The following is a 20,218-nucleotide window of genomic DNA, read 5'->3' as shown; positions in this document are numbered from 1 at the left end:
GTGCTTGGGAAGTACAAATTGGCAACATTTGCACATAGTAAGCGCTTAACAGATGCCATCATTATTATTATTATGATCTCCTTGGTGTCAGGACAGAAAGAGGGCAATAATCCTTCCGCCCCTCTCGTCTGTTGCCTGGCTTGGGGTTGCCAGCTGGAAGCATTCGTACTGCTGATCCTGCTCCCAGGGGTGGCTCTCTAGGACAACCGCAGACGGGAAAGCCCTGCAGAGCTCCAGGAAAGCCGGAAAGAAACCCCTTGACCAGCAGCAGAGGCGTTTGGGAGGAGAAAAGGGGTCTCCAGCCAGTTTCGGAGCATCAGAGTTCCCGTGTTCCCTTCCAGATCCGGCTGCTACAGACGGGAACCACCTGCACGTGCATTAATAATAATAATAATAATATAATTTTGGTATTTGTTAAGCGCTTACTATGTGCAAAGCACTGTTCTAAGCGCTGGGGAGGATACAAGGTGATCAGGTTGTCCCACATGGGGCTCACGATCTTAAATCCCCATTTTACGTTAAGCTATTTTACGGTGAGCAAGACTTGACCGATATTTATAAAACACGGTGCATTTAGGATAGATAGTGAATGAGGAGTCCTGTCTGAAGCCAACTGATGGAAAAGGGAATTCTGAGCTTCCTCACTGGTTTGGTCATTCATTCACTACATGCCCTGATGGTCCGCACTGTACTGGTAACAACAATGATAATTAAAAGACACTAGTTTTCTTATATTTCTTTACTGCAAATTTGCAGTTACCATATAAATTTGGTTTCTGTGCTTTGACCTCAAGTAGTAAGATTGTCTGTCTGATAGAGTTTTAGGTATATTATTAATTTCAGGCTAAAAACACTCAAAGAATGCTTCTTGATTTCTTCCATTCAAATAAACACTATTGATAGTGTTTATTATCACTAAATAATTACCTCGTCCCCCTCTCCATCCCCCCATCTTACCTCCTTCCCTTCCCCACAGCACCTGTATATATGTATATAAGTTTGTACATATTTATTACTCTATTTATTTTACTTGTACATATCTATTCTATTTATTTTATTTTGTTAGTATGTTTGGTTTTGTTCTCTGTCTCCCCCTTTTAGACTGTGAGCCCACTGTTGGGTAGGGACTGTCTCTATATGTTGCCAACTTGTACTTCCCAAGCGCTTAGTACAGTGCTCTGCACACAGTAAGCGCTCAATAAATACGATTGATTGATTGATTGATTGATTCTTGATTTCTTCCATTCAAATAAATACCCTAATTACTGTGCCTAGCACACCTACCAACTTATTTCCACTTCTGCATTTTAATTTAAATTGCAACAGATGAACATTAAGGGAACGGAATTTTAAAAACTTACAGAGTCGCTGACGATACACATTCCTTTTAATTACAGCCCAACCAAGGTTACAGGTGATTCTTCAATTCATTCAGAGTGATCGCTTACCAGTAAAGGAGAGATTTTCTCTTTTGGCTTTCATTTCCTTTATTCTTTTCTCCATTTCAAGGCACTCGTTTTTAATCTTAGTTGTGGGGCTGTAAGTCAATGAACCATCTGTATGAAACCACAAAACTGGAAGATCATTTTCTAGAATTAACGAAAAACACGCCGAACGCTATTTCACAAAAGTTCGATAATCGGATGGTTATCCAGATCAGACTTCAAGTCTACGACCTTGGGCAAGTCACTTCTCTGAGCCTCGGTGACCTCATCTGTAAAATGGGGATTGACTGTGAGCCCCACGTGGGACAACCTGATCACATTATATCCCCCCAGCGCTTAGAACAGTGCTTTGCACATAGTAAGCGCTTAACAAATGCCATCATTATTATTATTATTACTACAGGGCTGAAGTACTGACGAGCCTTCTCTACAGCAGTGAGATGCTAATATTCATTCATTCATTCATTCAATCGTATTTATTGAGTGCTTCCTGTGTGCACAGCACTGTACTAAGCGCTTGGGAAGTACAAGTTGGCAACATACAGAGACAGTCTCTACCCAACAGTGGGTTCACAGTCTAGAAGGGGGAGACAGAGAACAAAACCAAACATACTAACAAAAATAAGTAAAATAAATAGAGTAATAAATACGCACAAACATATTCATTCATTCATTCAACCGTATTTATTGAGCGCTTACTGTGTGCAGAGCACTGTACTAAGCGCTTGGGAAGTACAAGTTGGCAACATATAGAGACGGTCCCTACCCAACACTGGGCTCATATATACAGGTATATAGAAGAAAGCATAAAGAAGAAAGCATACTGTTCGTCGTAAGTTGAATCTGAAACCTGGAGCACAGAGGCTTGAAAATCTTGAATGACGCAATTGCACGTATAATTATGCCAAGACCTCGCAACCTGTGGTAACTTTTCTTTTCTCTTCCAGTTTGCTGGAGATCCCTCACGAACTGCTTCCTTTGAAGCAATCATATATGGAGGGATTAATTCACATAATTAATGTGATAATTAATATCACATTCTGGTCCGTAACACCATTTGGCAGGACGTCTAACGGCAGAACGGAAAGAACACAGGCCTGGGAGCCAAAGGACCAGGGTTCTAATTCCGCCTCCACCACTTCCCTGCTTTTGTGACCCTGGGCCAGTTCCTTAACTTCCCCGTACCTCAGTTTCCTCATCTGTAAAATGGGGATTCAATACCTGTTTTCCTCCTAAACTGTGAGCCCACTGGGGGACAACGGACTGCGTTTGACCTAATTATCTTGTATCTACTCCAGCACTGCTTGGCACATATTGGGTGTTAGACAAATACCACAATTAGCATCATTAATATTTTGCAGGATCTTCCGGAGAGCTGGAATCTTCCTGAATTGTAATGCCCCAAACCCGGTCAGCCATCTGTGAGCCCACTGTCGGGTAGGGACCGCCTCTAGATGTTGCCAACTTGTACTTCCCAAGCGCTTAGTACAGTGCTCTGCACACAGTAAGCGCTCAATAAATACGATTGAATGAATGAATGAATCTAACAGCCCCCTCCACCAGGGTACCCACCATGTTTCCTCCAGACCGTATTCTTACTCTAGACCGGAAGCTTCTTGTGGGCAGGGAACGTGACCAGAAATCAATCAATCGCATTTATTGAGCGCTTACTGTGTGCAGAGCACTGTACTAAGCGCTTGGGAAGTACAAGTTGGCAACATATAGAGATGGTCCCTACCCAACAGTGGGCTCACAGTCTAGAAGGGGGAGACACAGAACAAAACCAAACATACTAACAAAATAAAATAAATAGAATAGATATGTACAAGCAAAATAAGTAAATAAATAGAGTAATAAATATGTACAAACATATATACATATATACAGGTGCTGTGGGGAAGGGAAGGAGGTAAGATGGGGGGATGGAGAGGGGGACGAGGGGGAGAGGAAGGAAGTGGCTCAGTCTGGGAAGGCCTCCTGGAGGAGTAAAAAATCCTGTTTTACTGTCCCCTCCCAAGCGCTTAGTACAGTATTGTGCACAAGGAGCACTTAGTATGGTATTGTGCACAAGGTAAGTGCTCAATAAATACCTTAATTGAGTGATGTCTGTCTCTCCCGCTAGCCTGTATGCTCCTCGTGGGCAGGGAATGTGCCTACCGACTCTGTTATATAGTAGTAATAATGATGGTATTTGTTAAGCGCTTACTATGTGCCAAGTACTGTTCTAAGCACTGGGTACTCTGTCAAGAATCACAACTGATTGATTGTTGAGGCCCAACCGACGCAGTCTGTAGTTCTGTTCTCTCCCAGTCCATTATCAATGACAGAAGACCCACTTAGAGGACCGAATTGCACTGCAGCACGTTATTATAATCATAATAATAATAATGATGGCATTTATTAAGCGCTTACTATGTGCAAAGCACCGTTTTAAGCACTGGGGAGGTTACAAGGTGATCAGTTTGTCCCACGGGGGGCTCACAGTCTTAATCCCCATTTTCCAGATGAGGTCACTGAGGCCCAGAGAAGTGACTTGTCCAAAGCCACACAGCTGACAACTGGCGGAGCTGGGATTTGAACCAGTGACCTCTGACTCCAAAGCCCGGGCTTTTTCCACTGAGCCACGCTGCTATCTGGAGAGGAAGCACCTGAGCATTTATTCATTCATTCAATCGTATTTATTGAGCGCTTACTGTGTGCAGAGCACTATACTAAGCGCTTGGGAAGTCCAAGTTGGCAACCTGTAGAGATGGTCCCTACCCAACAACGGGCTCCCAGTCTAGAAGGGGGAGATGGACGACAAAGCAAAACGAGGGGACAGGTGTCAAAATCATTGCCAATTTGTACTTCCCAAGTGCTTAGTACAGTGCTCTGCACATAGTAAGCACTCAATAAATACGATTGATGATGATGATCAGAACCAGTAGAATTATAGCTATATGCACATCATTAACCAAATAAATAGAATAGTAAGACTTGGGTCCCAACGGCAGGGGCCTGTGGCTAGGTTTGCCCACACCTGCTTCAGAAGGATACGTCCTGTTCTTTGGAGCTTCGGCCGGTGGAAGCCTGCCTCAGTTTCTCCTCCAAGGATTGCGGGTCAAGTGGACAGGAGGAGGACATGTCCATTTACCCACCACGATTCCCCCCTTTTAGACTGTGAGCCCACTGTTGGGTAGGGACCGTCTCTATATGTTGCCAACTTGTACTTCCCAAGCGCTTAGTACAGTGCTCTGCACACAGTAAGCGCTCAATAAATACGACCGATTGATTGATTACATGAAAATTAGGCATTACCATGCGTACTCCTCACTCATAGAGAAGCAGCGTGGCTCAGTGGAAAGAGCCGGGCTTTGGAGTCAGAGGTCATGGGTTCAAATCCCAGCTCCGCCATTTGTCAGCTGTGTGACTTTGGGCAAGTCACTTCACTTCTCTGGGCCTCAGTTACCTCATCTGGAAAATGGGGATTAAGAGTGTGAGCCCCCCATGGGACAACCTGATCACCTTGTAACCTCCCCAGAGCTTAGAACAGTGCTTTGCACATAGTAAGCACTTAATAAATGCCACCATTATTATTATTATTACTCCACATATAAGCAGGCAGAGTGGCATCAAACTAAAATAACTATAACAACAGTGGCATTAAGTGCTTAATTTGTGCCACACACTATACTAAGTGGTAGGATCGATCAATCAATCAATGGTATTTACTGAAAGTGTACTGTGTGCAGAGCACTATACTAAACACTTCATTTCTCTGGGCCTCAGTTCCCTCATCTGTAAAATGGGGATTAAGACTGTGAGCCGCCCATGGAACAACCTGATCACCTTGTAACCTCCCCAGTGCTTAGAACAGTGCTTTGCACCTAGTAAGCGCTTAATAAATGCCATCATTATTATTATTACTACACATATAAGCAGGCAGAGTGGCATCAATCTAAAATAACTATAACAACAGTGGCATTAAGTGCTTAATTTGTGCCACACACTATACTAAGTGGTAGGATTGATCAATCAATCAATGGTATTTACTGAAAGTGTACTGTGTGCAGAGCACTATACTAAACACTTCATTTCTCTGGGCCTCAGTTCCCTCATCTGCAAAATGGGGGTGAAGACTGTGAGCCCCCCCATGGGACAACCTGATCACCTTATAACCTCCCCAGCGCTTAGAACAGTGCTTTGCACCTAGTAAGCGCTTAATAAATGCCATCATGATTATTAAGCGCTTGGGAGAGTATAACATAACAGAGTTGGCAGACACATCCCCTGCCGACAAAACACTTACAGTCTAGAGGACAGATTCACTTAACTTCTCTGAGCCTCAGTTTCCTCATCTGTAAAATGGGGATTAGGACTGTGAGTCCCAAGTGGGACAGGGATCGTGTCCAACCTGATTATCTTTTATATCTCCCAGCGCTTAGTTCAGTGCCTGGTGTATAGTAAGGACTTAACAACTGCCATAAAAAAAAAGATAATCAAGTTAAGTCAAAACGAAGCAATAAGCCCCAGATTCAGTCAGTCGTATTTATTGATCGCTTACTGTGTGCAGAGCATTGCAGATGCAGAGAGAAGTAACAGAATGGTAAGTCATGCGTTGCCAACTTGTACTTCCCAAGCGCTTAGTACAGTGCTCTGCAAACAGGAAGCGCTCAATAAATACGATTAAATGAATGAATTTGGAGAACTAAGCCAACATTTCTCGAATCCCGCCTGTATCGATTTCTCAGCCCAGACCACGATTTACTTGTATTTAAATCACGAGCACCTGGAGTAATATGAGGCTTCTCTGAAACAGGAATCATAGAGAAACTAGGAGGAATTAGGACAAAAGCACAGAAAACGTATTAAGGTTAATCATTGCAGTGTGTGGATCACTTTGATACTAAAAGTGCCTGCTTGTGCTACTAAGAATGAATTAATAATTTATAAAGGAAATATTGTATAATAATACTAATAACACTGCTAGTGTTACTTGTTGAGCATTTACTTCATGCCACATAGGGGTAGATACGCGATAATCTGAACCCTCATGGGGCTCACAGGCTAAGTAATAATAATTGCGGGGAGAATAGGTTTTAAATCCCCATTTTGCAGATGAGGGAACTGAGGCACAGAGAAGTTAAATGACTTGCCCAAGATCACACAGCAGGTATGTGGCAGAACTGGGATTAGAACCCAGGGCCTCTGCCTCTCTAAGCCTGTGCTCTTTCCACCACACCCCACTGCTTCCGTGGAAAAAAAAGGAAAAAAAATAGGCGAACATGCTAAGTTCTCTGTCGACTTTAATTTTTATTCCTGATGACAGCATTCCGCGTTTTTCAAGCTCCCAGTGCAGATCAGATGAAGTCTAAGTAGACAATGTTTAAATTCAGCCCAATCAATTGTATTTACTGAGCGCTTACTGTGTGCACAGCAGTGTACTAAGCACTTTCCCTGCCCACAAAACACAAAATCCTCCTCCCCCAAAATCAAATTTAGCATTCCAACAAGCTCCATGGAATCATCTTCTCTCCTCCTGCCTCTCTCTCTTAGCTCCTGGCTTTCCATCCCTCTGTCTCCACGGTCCTCTAGGGTCTGCATGGAAATTTCTAGCCCCCACTACCTGTCTGCCTCCACATAAGTGGTCTTCTTACAGACTCTGAGTCTTCCAGAGAAGCAGCGTGGCTCAGTGGAAAGAGCCCGGGCTTTGGAGTCAGAGGTCACGGGTTCGAATCCCGGTCCCACCACATGTCGGCTGTGTGGCCTTGGGCAAGTCACAACTTCTCTGAGCCTCAGTTGCCTCATCTGTCAAATGGGGATTAAGACTGTGAGCCCCACGTGGGACAACCTGATCATCTTGTATCCCTCCCAGCGCTTAGAACAGTGCTTTGCACATAGTAAGCGTTTAACAAATGCCATCATCATCATCATTATTATTATTATTCTAGTTGCATGCCTTCCCAATGGTCCAACAGGCATTTCACACAATGAAATTTCATCAGGAGAAACCTCACTGTCACTTTCGGCATTTTAAAAAATTCTAGAGGTAGGAAAACACCCACACCCGGGGGGAACTTCCATTTTTCAGAATTTCAAAGGAAGAATCAACAAGCTTCCACTCTAGCTCAATACACTTGCTAGAGTATTGCTTGACAATATTTTTGCAAGTGTGTTGAGCTACGGTGGAACCCCGACAAACCCTAATGAATATCCTTCGACGGGACTTTCCCAACAACGTCTCAGCTTGAACAAACCTATTCTCTGCAACTTACCAATGGCTGCTTTTTGACTGTCCAACTCTTTAGCCATTTTCTCAAATTTCTTTTGTAGCCTCCTGTCATTTTCCGGGGTTTTTGCGACAAAATCTTTGGGCTGCATGCATTTATGCTGTCCAAAAAAGAGGCAGTATTAATCAATTGCACTTATTATTCTGGTGTGTGCTACGTGTTTACTATTTGCTAGGCAACACACTAAGTGCTGGGACAGATCCAAACTAATCAGGATGGATGCAATTCATGTTCCACATGTGGGGAGGGGCTCAGTCTTTATTCCCATTTTACAGATGAGGTCACTGAGGCACAAAGAAGTGAAGTAGCTTGCCCAAGGTCACAGGGCAGACAAATGGCAGAGCTGGGATTAGAACTCAGGCCTGTGCCATTGGGCCACACTGCTTCTCATTAATAATACTACTATTATTACTACTAATAATAATAATTAATTAAGTACAGTAACACTACTCAGTGGAAAGAGCCCGGGCTCTGGAGTCAGAGGTCATGGGTTCAAATCCTGGCTCTGCCAACTGTCAGCTGTGTGACTTTGGGCAAGTCACTTCACTTCTCTGGGCCTCAGTTCCCTCATCTGTCAAATGGGGATTAAGACCATGAGCCCTCCATGGGACAACCTGATCACCTTGTAACCTACCCAGCGCTTAGAACAGTGCTTTGCACACAGTAAGCACCTAATAAATGCCATCATTATTATTATTACCTCTTGTGACTAGACATGGTGAAAGTCACAACTTACCACTGGGCTCTATATTTAGGGTTTCATACTCACTTTTTTTTCAGTTAGTGTTGATAAGCCTTCATTGGTGTTAATTGCAGGAAATAATGACTCATCTATATGTACCCCAACTTCCCTGCACCTGTAAAATAAGTATACAGTTACTATTTTGCAAATGCTTCACATTTAGCAATCAATCTTCAGATCAGGCAATTAAAAAAGTATTAAGGAATCTGCGTGCCAATCCCTTATGCCATTTTGCAGTGGGCTACAAAAGACAAGAAAATGCATAATTCAATTTTTTTCCTAGCCTCCTCCGAGAATACACCTACTTGTTTATCCTGAGCTTAAAAATAATTGCTCTTTATGAAAGACTGTGATGGCAGTGGGAGGGATGTATGATTTTTATAATGCAGCAATCCGGGCCTACGGTGCCTGGAATGTAGCAAGCACTTAACATTCATTCATTCAATCGTATTTATTGAGCGCTTACTGTGTGCAGAACACTGTACTAAGCGCTTGGGAAGTACAAGTTGGCACCATATAGAGATGGTCCCTACCCAACAGCAGGCTCACAGTCTGGAAGATACCGAAAAGATACCGTTTAACAGATACTGTTAAAAAAAAAACTAATACCTATGTTTGTCAAAAGATTACTATCCAAGATACCTCAGGTTTGTCTGCAAAGCCCAGAAATGCGGCTGAGGTTAGGTCTTTCCCCTGAGATCAAAATAACTGCTGCCTCACTTTCCCTAATCTCTCATCCCCTCCACAATCTCATTTTTCCACTGTTGGGTAGGGACTGTCTCTATATGTTGCCAATTTGTACTTCCCAAGCGCTTAGTACAGTGCTCTGCACACAGTAAGCGCTCAATAAATACCATTGATGATAATGATTTTTCCCCATCCCCCGCGCCTTACCTCCATCCCCTCCCCACAGCACCTGTATATATGTTTGTACAGATTTATTACTCTATTTTATTTGTACATATTTACTCTATTTTATTTTGTTAATACGCTTTGTTTTGTTGTCTGTCTCCCCCTTCTAGACTGTGAGCCCACTGTTGGGTAGGGCCCGTCTCTATATGTTGCCAACTTGGACTTCCCAAGCGCTTAGTCCAGTGCTCTGCACACAGTAAGCGCTCAATAAATACGATTGAATGAATGAATTTTTCCTCTTTCCCAGGATGTGGCCCCTGGAAGCATGACCTAGTAGATAGAGCACAGACCTTGGGGGCAGAAAGTCCTGGGTTCTAATCCCAGCTCCGCCACTTAATAATAATGATAATAATGATAGCATTTATTAAGCGCTTACTATGCGCAAAGCACTGTTCTAAGCGCTGGAGAGGTTACAAGGTGATCAGGTTGTCCCACAGGGGGCTCACAGTCTTCATCCCCGTTTTCCAGATGAGAGAACTGAGGCACAGAGAAGTGAAGCGACTTGCCCACAGCTGCCAATTGGCGGAGCCGGGATTTGAACCCATGACCTCTGACTCGAAAAATACTACTGACTGATCGATTTGCTCCACTTTCCGGCATCTCATCCGGAACAGGGCTTGGAGAGGCTTCGTATAATTCCCTTGGCTTCCTTGGCCATCCAAACATCTGCCCCGCCCTGCCCGGATAGCCTTTTGGCCGCTGCCGAGAATGACCTTGGGCAAGTCATTTAACCCTCAGTGCCTCAGTTCCTTCATCTGCAAAATGGGCATTCAATACCCATTCTCCCTCCTACTGAGCCTGCGAACTCCATGTCGGACCTAATTATCTGGGGTCTAGCCCGGCGCTTAGTGTCTGTCTCTCCTCTCTAGCCTGTGAGCCCGTTGTCGGGTAGGGACCGTCTCTATATGTTACCGCCTTGTACTTCCCAAGCGCTTAGTACACTCTACACACAGTAAGCCCTCAATAAATATGACTGATTGAATGAATGAATGAATGATGTTGAACTGGTGAGCCAAGTGCATTCAAATTTGTCATTTCTCACAGCAAACTTGGAAGGAACTCTGTTGCTTTGCCAGTTTTGCCAACTGGCAAAAACTGATATTAGAACCTATAAGCTTCTCCCGCTCCCTTCTGCTCCTTCATTCACCCTCCCTCCCATTCCCACAGCTTCTATGTATCTGTAAGCAATTTATTTATTAATTTACTTATCTAGTTATTTCTTTGTATTGGCGTAGAATGTGAGCTCGTTGTGGGCAGGAATGTGTCTGTTTGTTGTTATACTGAACTCTCCCAAGCGCTTTGCACAGTGCTGAGCACACAGTAAGCGCCCGATAAATACGATGGAATGAAGTGAGCAAGTACTGTTTATTATACTTATAATAAAAATTCTTATAATGAACTCTCCCAAGCGCTTTGCAGTTCTGAGAACACAGTAAGCACCCGATAAATACGATGGAATGAAGTGAGCAAGCACTGTTTATTCCACTTATAATAATAATAATGATGGCATTTATTAAGAGCTTACTATGTGCAAAGCACTGTTCTAAGCGCTGGGGAGGATACAAGGTGATCAGGTTGTCCCATGGCGGGGGGGGCTCACAGTCTTCATCCCTTCTAGACTGTGAGCCCGCTGTTGGGTAAGGACCGTCTCTATATGTTGCCAACTTGTACTTCCCAAGCGCTCAGTACAGTGCTCTGCACACAGTAAGCGCTCAATAAATACAATTGAATGAATCCCCATTTTACAGATGAGGGAACTGAGGCCCAGAGAATAATAATAATAATGGCATTTATTAAGCGCTTACTATGTGCAAAGCACTGTCCTAAGCGCTGGGGAGGTTACAAGGTGATCAGGTTGTCCCCCGTGGGGCTCACAGTCTTAATCCCCATTTTCCAGATGAGGTCACTGAGGCCCAGAGAAGTGAAGTGGCTTGCCCAAAGTCACACAGCTGACAAGTGGCATTAGTACATTGCTCTGCACATAGTAAGTGCTCAATAAATACGATTGATGATGATGATGATGAAGTGGCAGAGCCGGGATTCGAACCCCTGACCTCTGACTCCGAAGCCCGGGCTCTTTCCACTGAGCCACGCTGCTTCCCTGGTTCGCTCCCTAAGAACCTTCCCACGTTTACCAGTCAAACCCCATGAAGGAAAACGCTCACATACACTTTGTCAAGGAACAACGGCGGGCTCGCCGTCAAATGAGCGGCCACCTCTGCACGGGCAGAATTTCCTAAATAAAGAAATGCTTCCCACTTAGCCGACGCCTCCACTTTCCTTTCAACATTTAAAAAAGGTAACATCATCCCACCATCTAGTGGTTACGCTGGAAAAAAGCCTCAAGGCCTGGTCGGATGAACGAAAAGTCTCTTTCTCCCACTTATATCTTAAAAAAAACAATCCTGCTGACCCAATTTTACAAATTCCAGGTTACTTGTCCTGCCCAAACCGTCCTAAGCGCAACTTTCCATCAGTATAAATTTTCCGCTCAATTATCTCCTCCTTCCCAATGCTTAGGCCTGCTGTGGCCTAGGAGAAAGGGAACCGCCTCGACAGGCTGGAGGCCTGGGTTCTAGTCCCCGCTTGGGTATGAGAGTTAAAAAAAATTGTAAATTCATTCATTCATTCATATTTATTGAGCACTTACTGTGTGCACAGCACTGTACTGAGCGCTTGGGAAGTCCAAGTCGGTAACATATAGAGACGGTCCCTACCCGACAACGGGCTCACAGTCTAGAAGGGGGTGGCAGACACTAAGCGCCGGCCTAGACCCAAGATAATTAGGTCCAACGTGGAGCTCGCAGTCTCAGTAGGAGGGAGAATGGGCACTGAATGCCCATTTTGCAGATGACGGAACTGAGGCGCTGAGAGTTAAATGACTTGCCCAAAATCACACAGCAGACAAGTGGCCGAGCCTAGATTAGAACAAGGGCCCTCTGACTCCCAAACTGCGTCATTTTCTGCGCTGAACGGAAGCTCCTTGTGCGGCTCAGTGGGAAGAGCCCGGGCTTTGGAGTCGGAGGTCATGGGTTCAAATCCCGGCTCCGCCAACTGTCAGCTGTGTGACTTTGGGCAAGTCACTTCACTGCTCTGGGCCTCAGTTACCTCAACTGTAAAATGGGGAAGACTGTGAGCCCCCCGTGGGACAACCTCATCACCTTGTAACCTCCCCAGCGCTTAGAACAGTGCTTTGCACATAGTAAGTGCTTAATAAATGCCATTATTATTATTATTATTGGCTTTAAAGCAGTCAATCAGCTCATCCCCTCTTACCCTGCAGCTCCCCGATCTCCTCCTCCAGCCCAGCCCGCACACTCACCGGACCCCCATCTCGTCTCTCTCCCTGCCGACCCCCTTTCCGTGTCATCCCCCTAGCCCGGTACTCCCTCTCCCTCCTTACACCACTCTCCCCACTCATTCATTCATTCAATCGTATTTATTGAGCACTTACTGTGTGCAGAGCACTGTACTAAGCGCTTGGGAAGTACAAGTTGGCAACATATAGAGACGGTCCCTACGCAGCAGCGAGCTCACAGTCCCCACCTTCAAAGCATTATGAATTTACCTCTCTTACAAGAAGCCTTCCAATCAATCAATCGTATTTATTGAGCGCTTACTGTGTGCAGAGCACTGGACTAAGCGCTTGGGAAGTACAAGTTGGCAACATATAGAGACAGTCCCTACCCAACAGTGGGCTCACAGTCCGATTTAGCTCTATTTTCCCCAGCTCCCTCTCCCTTCTGCATTATCCTTGCACTTGGATCGATGAACTCTGGACATCTGACATTCGCCCCACCCTCCACCCCGCAGCACTCATGTACATATATTTAAATTATTTCTTATAAAGTATTTATGTACATTAATGTCTGTCTCCCCCTCTAGACTCTTAGTCAATAGAGCGGGCAGGGAACGTGTCTGCCAACTCTGCTGTGCTGTGCTCTACGCAGCGTGACTTGATGGGAAGAGCCCGGGCTTGGGAGTCAGTGGATGTGGGTTCTAATCCCGGCTCTGCCACTTTTCTGCTGTGCGACCTCGGGCAGGTCACTTTGCTTCTCTGCGCCTCAGTTACCTCACCTGTAAAATGGAAATTAAGACTGTGAGCCCCACCCAGGACAACCTGATTACCTTGTACCTACCCCAGAGCGTAGAACAGTGCTTGGCACATAGTAAGCGCTTAACAAATACCATCATTATTATTATTATTACTATTATTATATACATTCAATCATATTTATTGAGCTCTTACTGTGTGCACAGCACTGTACTGAGCGCTTGGGAAGTACAAGTTGGCAGCATATAGAGACGGTCCCTACCCGACAATGGGCTCCCAGTCTAGACAACAAAATATGTGGACGGGTGTCAAGTCGTCAGAACAAACAGAATGAAAGCGAAATGCGCAGCTTTTTTGGGGGGTGCTTATCATAGTAAACTCAAAGTATACTGCAAACGCAAAAAGATCTCACATAATTATATCAGCTTTCAAACAGCAATACTCACTTATCAACCCAGAGGACGGAAACGAGCTTCACCCCCGCCTTCTGGGCCTTATTCCAGGTACTCTGGCGTCCTTCTTTGAATACTACATGAGTAATGTGCTTGTTAAAAGTTTTTGACACCTATGGAATCGTTCAAGGAAATAAAAGATTAGTCGGCGTATAAATCCATTAGACTGAAACAAAGAAAGGTCAATCCGACACGTTACGTAGGTACAAGGAAGCACTGGGCCCCGTACGTGTGGAGCTCTTGTCGGTTCAGATGGACCCCAGGGGTGAGAATTGGGGGCTGTGGCTGTTTTCCCCCCTCCCCGTCCTCACCTTCCCCCCAGAAAAACTAGAGCTAGGGCAACGGCTAAGGCCAAACGGACCACCGAGGCCACCGTGATCCCTTCCAAACAGGCCGGCTGCAAAACTACAGCACAGTGGAGCACAGTGGGATTCAGTCTTCCCTTTCCCTTACAATTTGAGACTAACGATGCCTCGACTTTATACAGTGCTTCGAAAATAAAAACAGCAAAAGTGCCCTCGTGTTTCATAGCTCATCTCTGTCCGGCCAACGTCTCTCTCAGGAAGGGAAAGGCAGGTATTGTCATCCCCATTTTATAATAATAATTATGGTATTTGTTAGGCGCCTACTATGTGCAAAGCACCGTTCTAAGCGCTGGGGAGGTTACAAGGTCCCGGGGGGGGCTCACAGCTTTAATCCTCAGTTTACAGATGAGGTAACTGAGGCCCAGAGAAGTGACTTGCCCAAGGTCCCACAGCAGACATGGGGCGGGGCCGGCATTCGAACTCATGACCTCTGACTCCAAAGCCCGGGCTTTTTCCGCTGAACCACGCTGCTTCTCGACCAAACTAAAAAAGGTAAATGACTTGCCCCATCGTCACACAGCTGGCCGGTGGCAGAGCAGGGACCAGAACTTGACTCTCTAAGCCGTGTTCTTTCCACTCTCCTTTGGCCCTTTTTTCTTCTACCACCTTCTTGCCCAGTCGGTACGTGCCGATCGGGGATGGGTCAAAATTTTCAAGGACCTTCGGGATTTGAAAAATCGCTTCACCCATTTCAGGATTGTAAATTTGGGAGACGGGGCTGGGGAGGAATCTGAACAGATCCATCTGTTGGCAGCCCAGGAAAACATACAAATCTGGATCCTAAAAGGGTAAGATGCTCAAGGGATGTGACGTGGGTGGGTGGGTGGCTCTTAATTTCAGAAGGGAGGAAAACCAGGGCAGGTTCGCTGTTCCATCCGGAAAAACAAGTCACTTAAATCCCCGTTCCTCCATCCCACACCTCCTGCGCCAGGCCTCTACTGCCCCGGGACGGACCCCTATTTGAACGACTGTGAACCTACCTTCACTCAAGAGGGTCACTATGCTAATCCAGAAAATTCAACAGTATCTTCTCGGTCAGGATCTAAGATTTCAAAAAGGATTTGCCTTGGAAATAGTCTTCATGTCGCTAGTTGTTACAAATGATCAGCAAAGAGCAACACCTGGAAGTCATTTGGGGTTTTTTTTTGGTGAACGTCAACGCCTGCTGCGTGAGCCTTGGCTCTGAGAAGCAGATCTCAGTTCAACTCGGGCAATTTTTTAATTTAAAGGCAGGTCGTGAACAGCGAGTGTCACCGCTAAGTGCTCCAAATAGCCTACACGAAACTACAAAGTAAGTTTCAGTATGAGTCCTTCTAATACCATGTCTGTGGTATTGTAATCTCCCAAGAGCTCAGTGCAGTGCTCTCAATAGAAGACTGAAATTAGCATACCTACCAGCTTCAAATTTTTCTGAGGCTACGAACAGTTTGACGTGAGCGCTCAGCAAATAAGATTGAATGAATGTGATTTCTTGGTTTTACTTCCATTATACTGTTCTACTCCCCACCTCTGGACTGTAAGCCTGTTATGGGCAGGAAATGTGTCTCATTCTGTTGTACTCTACATTCCCGAGCGCTCAGTATTCATTCAGTCATATTTATTGAGCGCTTACTGTGTGCAGAGCACTGTACTAAGCGCTTGGGAAGTCCAAGTTGGTAACATATAGAGACGGTCCCTACCCAATAGCGGGCTAATTCTGGCCGCTGCCGACAGTGCTCTGCACATAGTATGCATTCGTAAATGCCACTGATTGATCGCTACAACCCAGGAAAGAACTCCTAGGAGGGATATTTATCGTACTAGTTACCGCGTGCTCTCCGAGAAGTTGAACATTCACACCGTGAAGGATCCGTTGATTGATTCACTGATGGTTCGTTCAATCGGATTTACTGAGCGCTTACTGTGGGCAGAGCACTGGACTAAGCGCTTGGAAAGTGCAATTCAGCAACAGGGACAATCCCTGCCCACCACGGGTTCACAGTGTAGAAGGGGAGAGAGAGAGACATCAATACAAATAAACAGGCATCATTCCCTACACTTTTATTCCACTATCAATCAATCAATCGTATTTATTGAGCGCTTACTGTGTGCACAGCACTGTACTAAGCACTTGGGAAGTCCAAGTTGGCAACATACAGAGCCGGTCCCTACCCAACAGTGGGCTCACAGTCTAGAAGGGGGAGACAGAGAACAAAACCAAACATATTAACAAAATAAAATAAATAGAGTAGATATGTACAAGTAAAATAAATAGAGTACCTATATACTACCTGTATATGTCCTCGTCCCTGACTTTCACGCTTTCCCTTTCTGGATTTTTCAGGCCTATCTATTCTATCATAGGTTAGAGCATCACCCACTGCGTAGCAAAGATTAAAAATGGATTTCCTTACTTTTGCGCCCATTCTTACAAGCTGATTTATAAATGTTTCAGAATAGTTTTCCGCTCTGTTGGAAGACCACACTTCGACGTATGCCACAACATCTGAAAAACAAAGCAGCCAGCATGAAGTACAGTTCACAGGCCCTTTGCAAGAACCCAGCATCCTTTCCTTCAATCCCTCTTTTTAAATTTAAAAATGTCAACTGGATTATTTAAGCTGAAACGAAAGAGTTATTCAAAAGAACTAAGTCAATGCGGCCACCACGGTTTTGCAAAAACTTTGTGGGTACACTGAAGTAGTTTAAGTATTAGACTGCATTTTCCACACAAATTCTGCCCTTTGGCAGACCTAATTCAATCATTCCTTCAATCTGCACACAGTAAGCGCTCAATAAATACGACTGATTGATTGATTCAATCGTATTTACCAAGCGCTTACCGTGTGCAGAGCACTGTACTAAGTGCTTGGAAAGTACAGCACAGCAATAAAGAGGGACAATCCTTGCCCACAACGGGCTCTGGAACTCCCTTTTACTTCAAAAAGGCTACCAACATTTAAAAAGTGATAGCCTGACCGATCACAATCAATCATATTCACTGAGCACTTACTGTGTGCAAAGCACTGTACTAAGCGCTTGGAAAGTACAGCACAGCAATAAAGAGGGACAGTCCTTGCCCACAACGGGCTCTGGAACTCCCTTTGACTTCAAAAAGGCTACCAACATTTAAAAAATGATAGCCTGACCGATCACAATCAATCAATAGTATTCACTGAGCACTTACCGTGTGCAGAGCACTGTACTAAGCGCTTGGAAAGTACAGCGCAGCAATAAAGAGGGACAGTCCTTGCCCACAATGGGCTCTCGAACTCCCTTTGACTTCAAAAAGGCTACCAACATTTAAAAAATGATAGCCTGACCCATCACAATCAATAGTATTCACTGAGGACTTACCGTGTACAGAGCACTGTACTAAGCGCTTGGAAAGTACAGCACAGCAATAAAGAGGGACAATCCTTGCCCACAACGGGCTCTGGAACTCCCTTTGACTTCAAAAAGGTTACCAACATTTAAAAAATGATAGCCTGACCCATCACAATCAATTGTGTTCACTGAGCACTTACTGTGTGCAGAGCACTGTACTAAGCGCTTGGAAAGTACAGCACAGCAATAAAGAGGGACAATCCTTGCCCACAGTGGGCTCTGGAACTCCCTTTGATTTCAAAAAGGCTACCAACATTCAAAAAATGATAGCCTGACCCATCACAATCAATAGTATTCACCGATCACAATCGATAGTATTCACTGAGCACTTGCCGTGTGCAAAGCACTGTACTAAGCACTTGGAAAGTACAGCCCAGCAATAAAGAGGGACAATCCTTGCCCACAACGGGCTCTGGAACTCCCTCTGACTTCAAAAAGGCTACCAACATTTAAAAAATGATAGCCTGACCGATCACAATCAATAGTATTCACTGAGCACTTACTGTGTGTAAAGCACTGTACTAAGCGCTTGGAAAGTACAACACAGCAATAAAGAGGGACAATCCTTGCCCACAATGGGCTCTGGAACTCCCTTTGACTTCAAAAAGGCTACCAACATTTAAAAAATGATAGCCTGACCCATCACAATCAATCCATAGTAGTCACTGAGCACTTACCGTGTGCAGAGCACTGTACTAAGTGCTTGAAAGAGGGCACAATGCAACAGAATTGGTAGACAAGATCCTGGCACTGAGAGGGTTTACACTCTAGATGGTCTTTTTGAAAGCCGGTCTCCCGCACACAGTGCTTTGCACATAGTAAGCACTTAATAAATGACATCATTATTCCTTCTAGACTGTGAGCCCACTGTTGGGTAGGGACCGTCTCTCCATGTTGCCAACTTGTACTTCCCAAGCGCTTAGTACAGTGCTCTGCACACAGCAAGCGCTCAATAAATACGATTGATTGATTGATTGATTCTAGACTGAGAGCCCATTGTTGGGTAGGGACCGTCTATATGTGTTGCCAACTTGTACTTCCCAAGCGCTTAGTCCAGTGCTCTGCACACAGTAAGCGCTCAATAAATGCGACCGAATGAATGAATGAGTCCCTTCTCTCATGGGGAGGGGCTGTCTCATGCTTCCCCTGGACTTTCCCCAGGCGTTTTGAAGGCTGCGCAGCACCCAGTGGGTGCTCAATAATAATAATAATGGCATTTATTAAGTGCTTACTATGTGCAAAGCACCGTTCTACTTGAAGAGCAGCCCAGCCTAATGGAAAAAACGCCTGCCTGGGGATCGGAGGGCCTGTGTTTTAAACCCAGCAGCGTGGCTCAGTGGAAAGAGCCTGGGCTTTGGAGTCACAGGTCATGGGTTCAAATCCCGGCTCCGGCACTTGTCAGCTGGGTGGATTTGGGCAAGCCACTTCACTTCTCTGGGCCTCAGTTACCTCATCTGGAAAATGGGGATGAAGACTGCGAGCCCCCCGAGGGACAACCTGATCACCTTGCAACCTCCCCAGCGCTTAGAACAGTGCTTTGCACATAGTAAGCGCTTAACAAATACCATTATTATTATTATTATTAATTATTATTATTATCACATGTCTTCCGAGTGGCCTGGGCCAAGGTACTTTGGCTTCTCTGTGCCTTACTTACCTCATCTGTGAAACTGGGATTTTACATCCCCAGTGTACCCCACTTGGGACACAATCATCATCATCAATCTTATTTATTGAGCACTTACTATGTGCAGAGCACTGTACTAAGCGCTTGGGAAGTACAAATTGGCAACATACAGAGACAGTCCCTACCCAACAGTGGGCTCACAGTCTAAAAGGGGGACACAGAGAACAAAACCAATCGCAATCGAATTTGCTTTTATCTAGTCCTGTAATTAATGCAGGGACTGACACATAATAAGCACTTAACATGATAAAAAAAAAACAAAACCAAAAAACTGTAACCGAGCACTCTAGATATCTCCATCTTATAATCCTTATCGAAAGGATTTAAAAAACCCAAATCATCTTCCAAATAACATTTCTTTACCTCATTAAGAAAGGTTTTCCTTCTCATGTGGGAGCAGCAAATACACTATTAATTCTTAACTAGGCAGCCGTTGTTTATTCTAGGACTTTGCTTCTTTCATTCATTCATTCGATCGTATTTACTGAGCGCTTACTGTGTGCAGAGCGCTGTACTAAGCGCTTGGGAAGTACAAGTCGGCAACATATAGAGACGGTTCCTACCCAACGACGGGCTCACAGTCTAGAAGGGGGAGACAGACAACGAAACATGTAGACGGGTGTCAAAATCGTCAGAACAATTAGAATTGAAGCTATATGCACATCTTTAACCAAATAAAAATAATAGTAAATATGTACTAAACGTTTTCCAATGGCACTTGGGAAATACAAGTCGGCAACATATAGAGACGGTTCCTACCCAACAACGGGCTCACAGTGTAGACGGGGGAGATGGACGACAAAGCATGTAGACGGGAGTCAAAATCATCAGAACAAATAGAATTAAAGCTATAAGCACATCCCAAGCGCTTAGTACAGTGCTCTGCACACAGTAAGCGCTCAATACGATTGAATGCATGAATGAAT

The 20,218-nt window shown here is 44.8% G+C and overlaps 1 protein-coding gene across 1 annotated transcript in view; it reads right to left on the bottom strand.

The window, feature by feature from the left end:
- The window catches only part of MCPH1 (microcephalin 1), a gene marked incomplete at its 5' end in the record, with an annotated part of 367,307 nt that overhangs the window by 341,346 nt on the left and 5,743 nt on the right, over positions 1-20,218 (bottom strand). Inside the window, 5 exons of the mRNA XM_038771659.1 lie at positions 1,449-1,556; positions 7,700-7,814; positions 8,484-8,571; positions 13,869-13,987; positions 16,633-16,724. Coding sequence (XP_038627587.1) covers positions 1,449-1,556; positions 7,700-7,814; positions 8,484-8,571; positions 13,869-13,987; positions 16,633-16,724 — 522 coding nt within the window. The remainder of the gene's footprint in view (positions 1-1,448; positions 1,557-7,699; positions 7,815-8,483; positions 8,572-13,868; positions 13,988-16,632; positions 16,725-20,218) is intronic.

Source organism: Tachyglossus aculeatus, chromosome X1 (assembly GCF_015852505.1).
Source record: "Tachyglossus aculeatus isolate mTacAcu1 chromosome X1, mTacAcu1.pri, whole genome shotgun sequence".
Taxonomy (NCBI): domain Eukaryota; kingdom Metazoa; phylum Chordata; class Mammalia; order Monotremata; family Tachyglossidae; genus Tachyglossus; species Tachyglossus aculeatus.
This window is presented reverse-complemented; position numbering and strand designations above follow the sequence as displayed.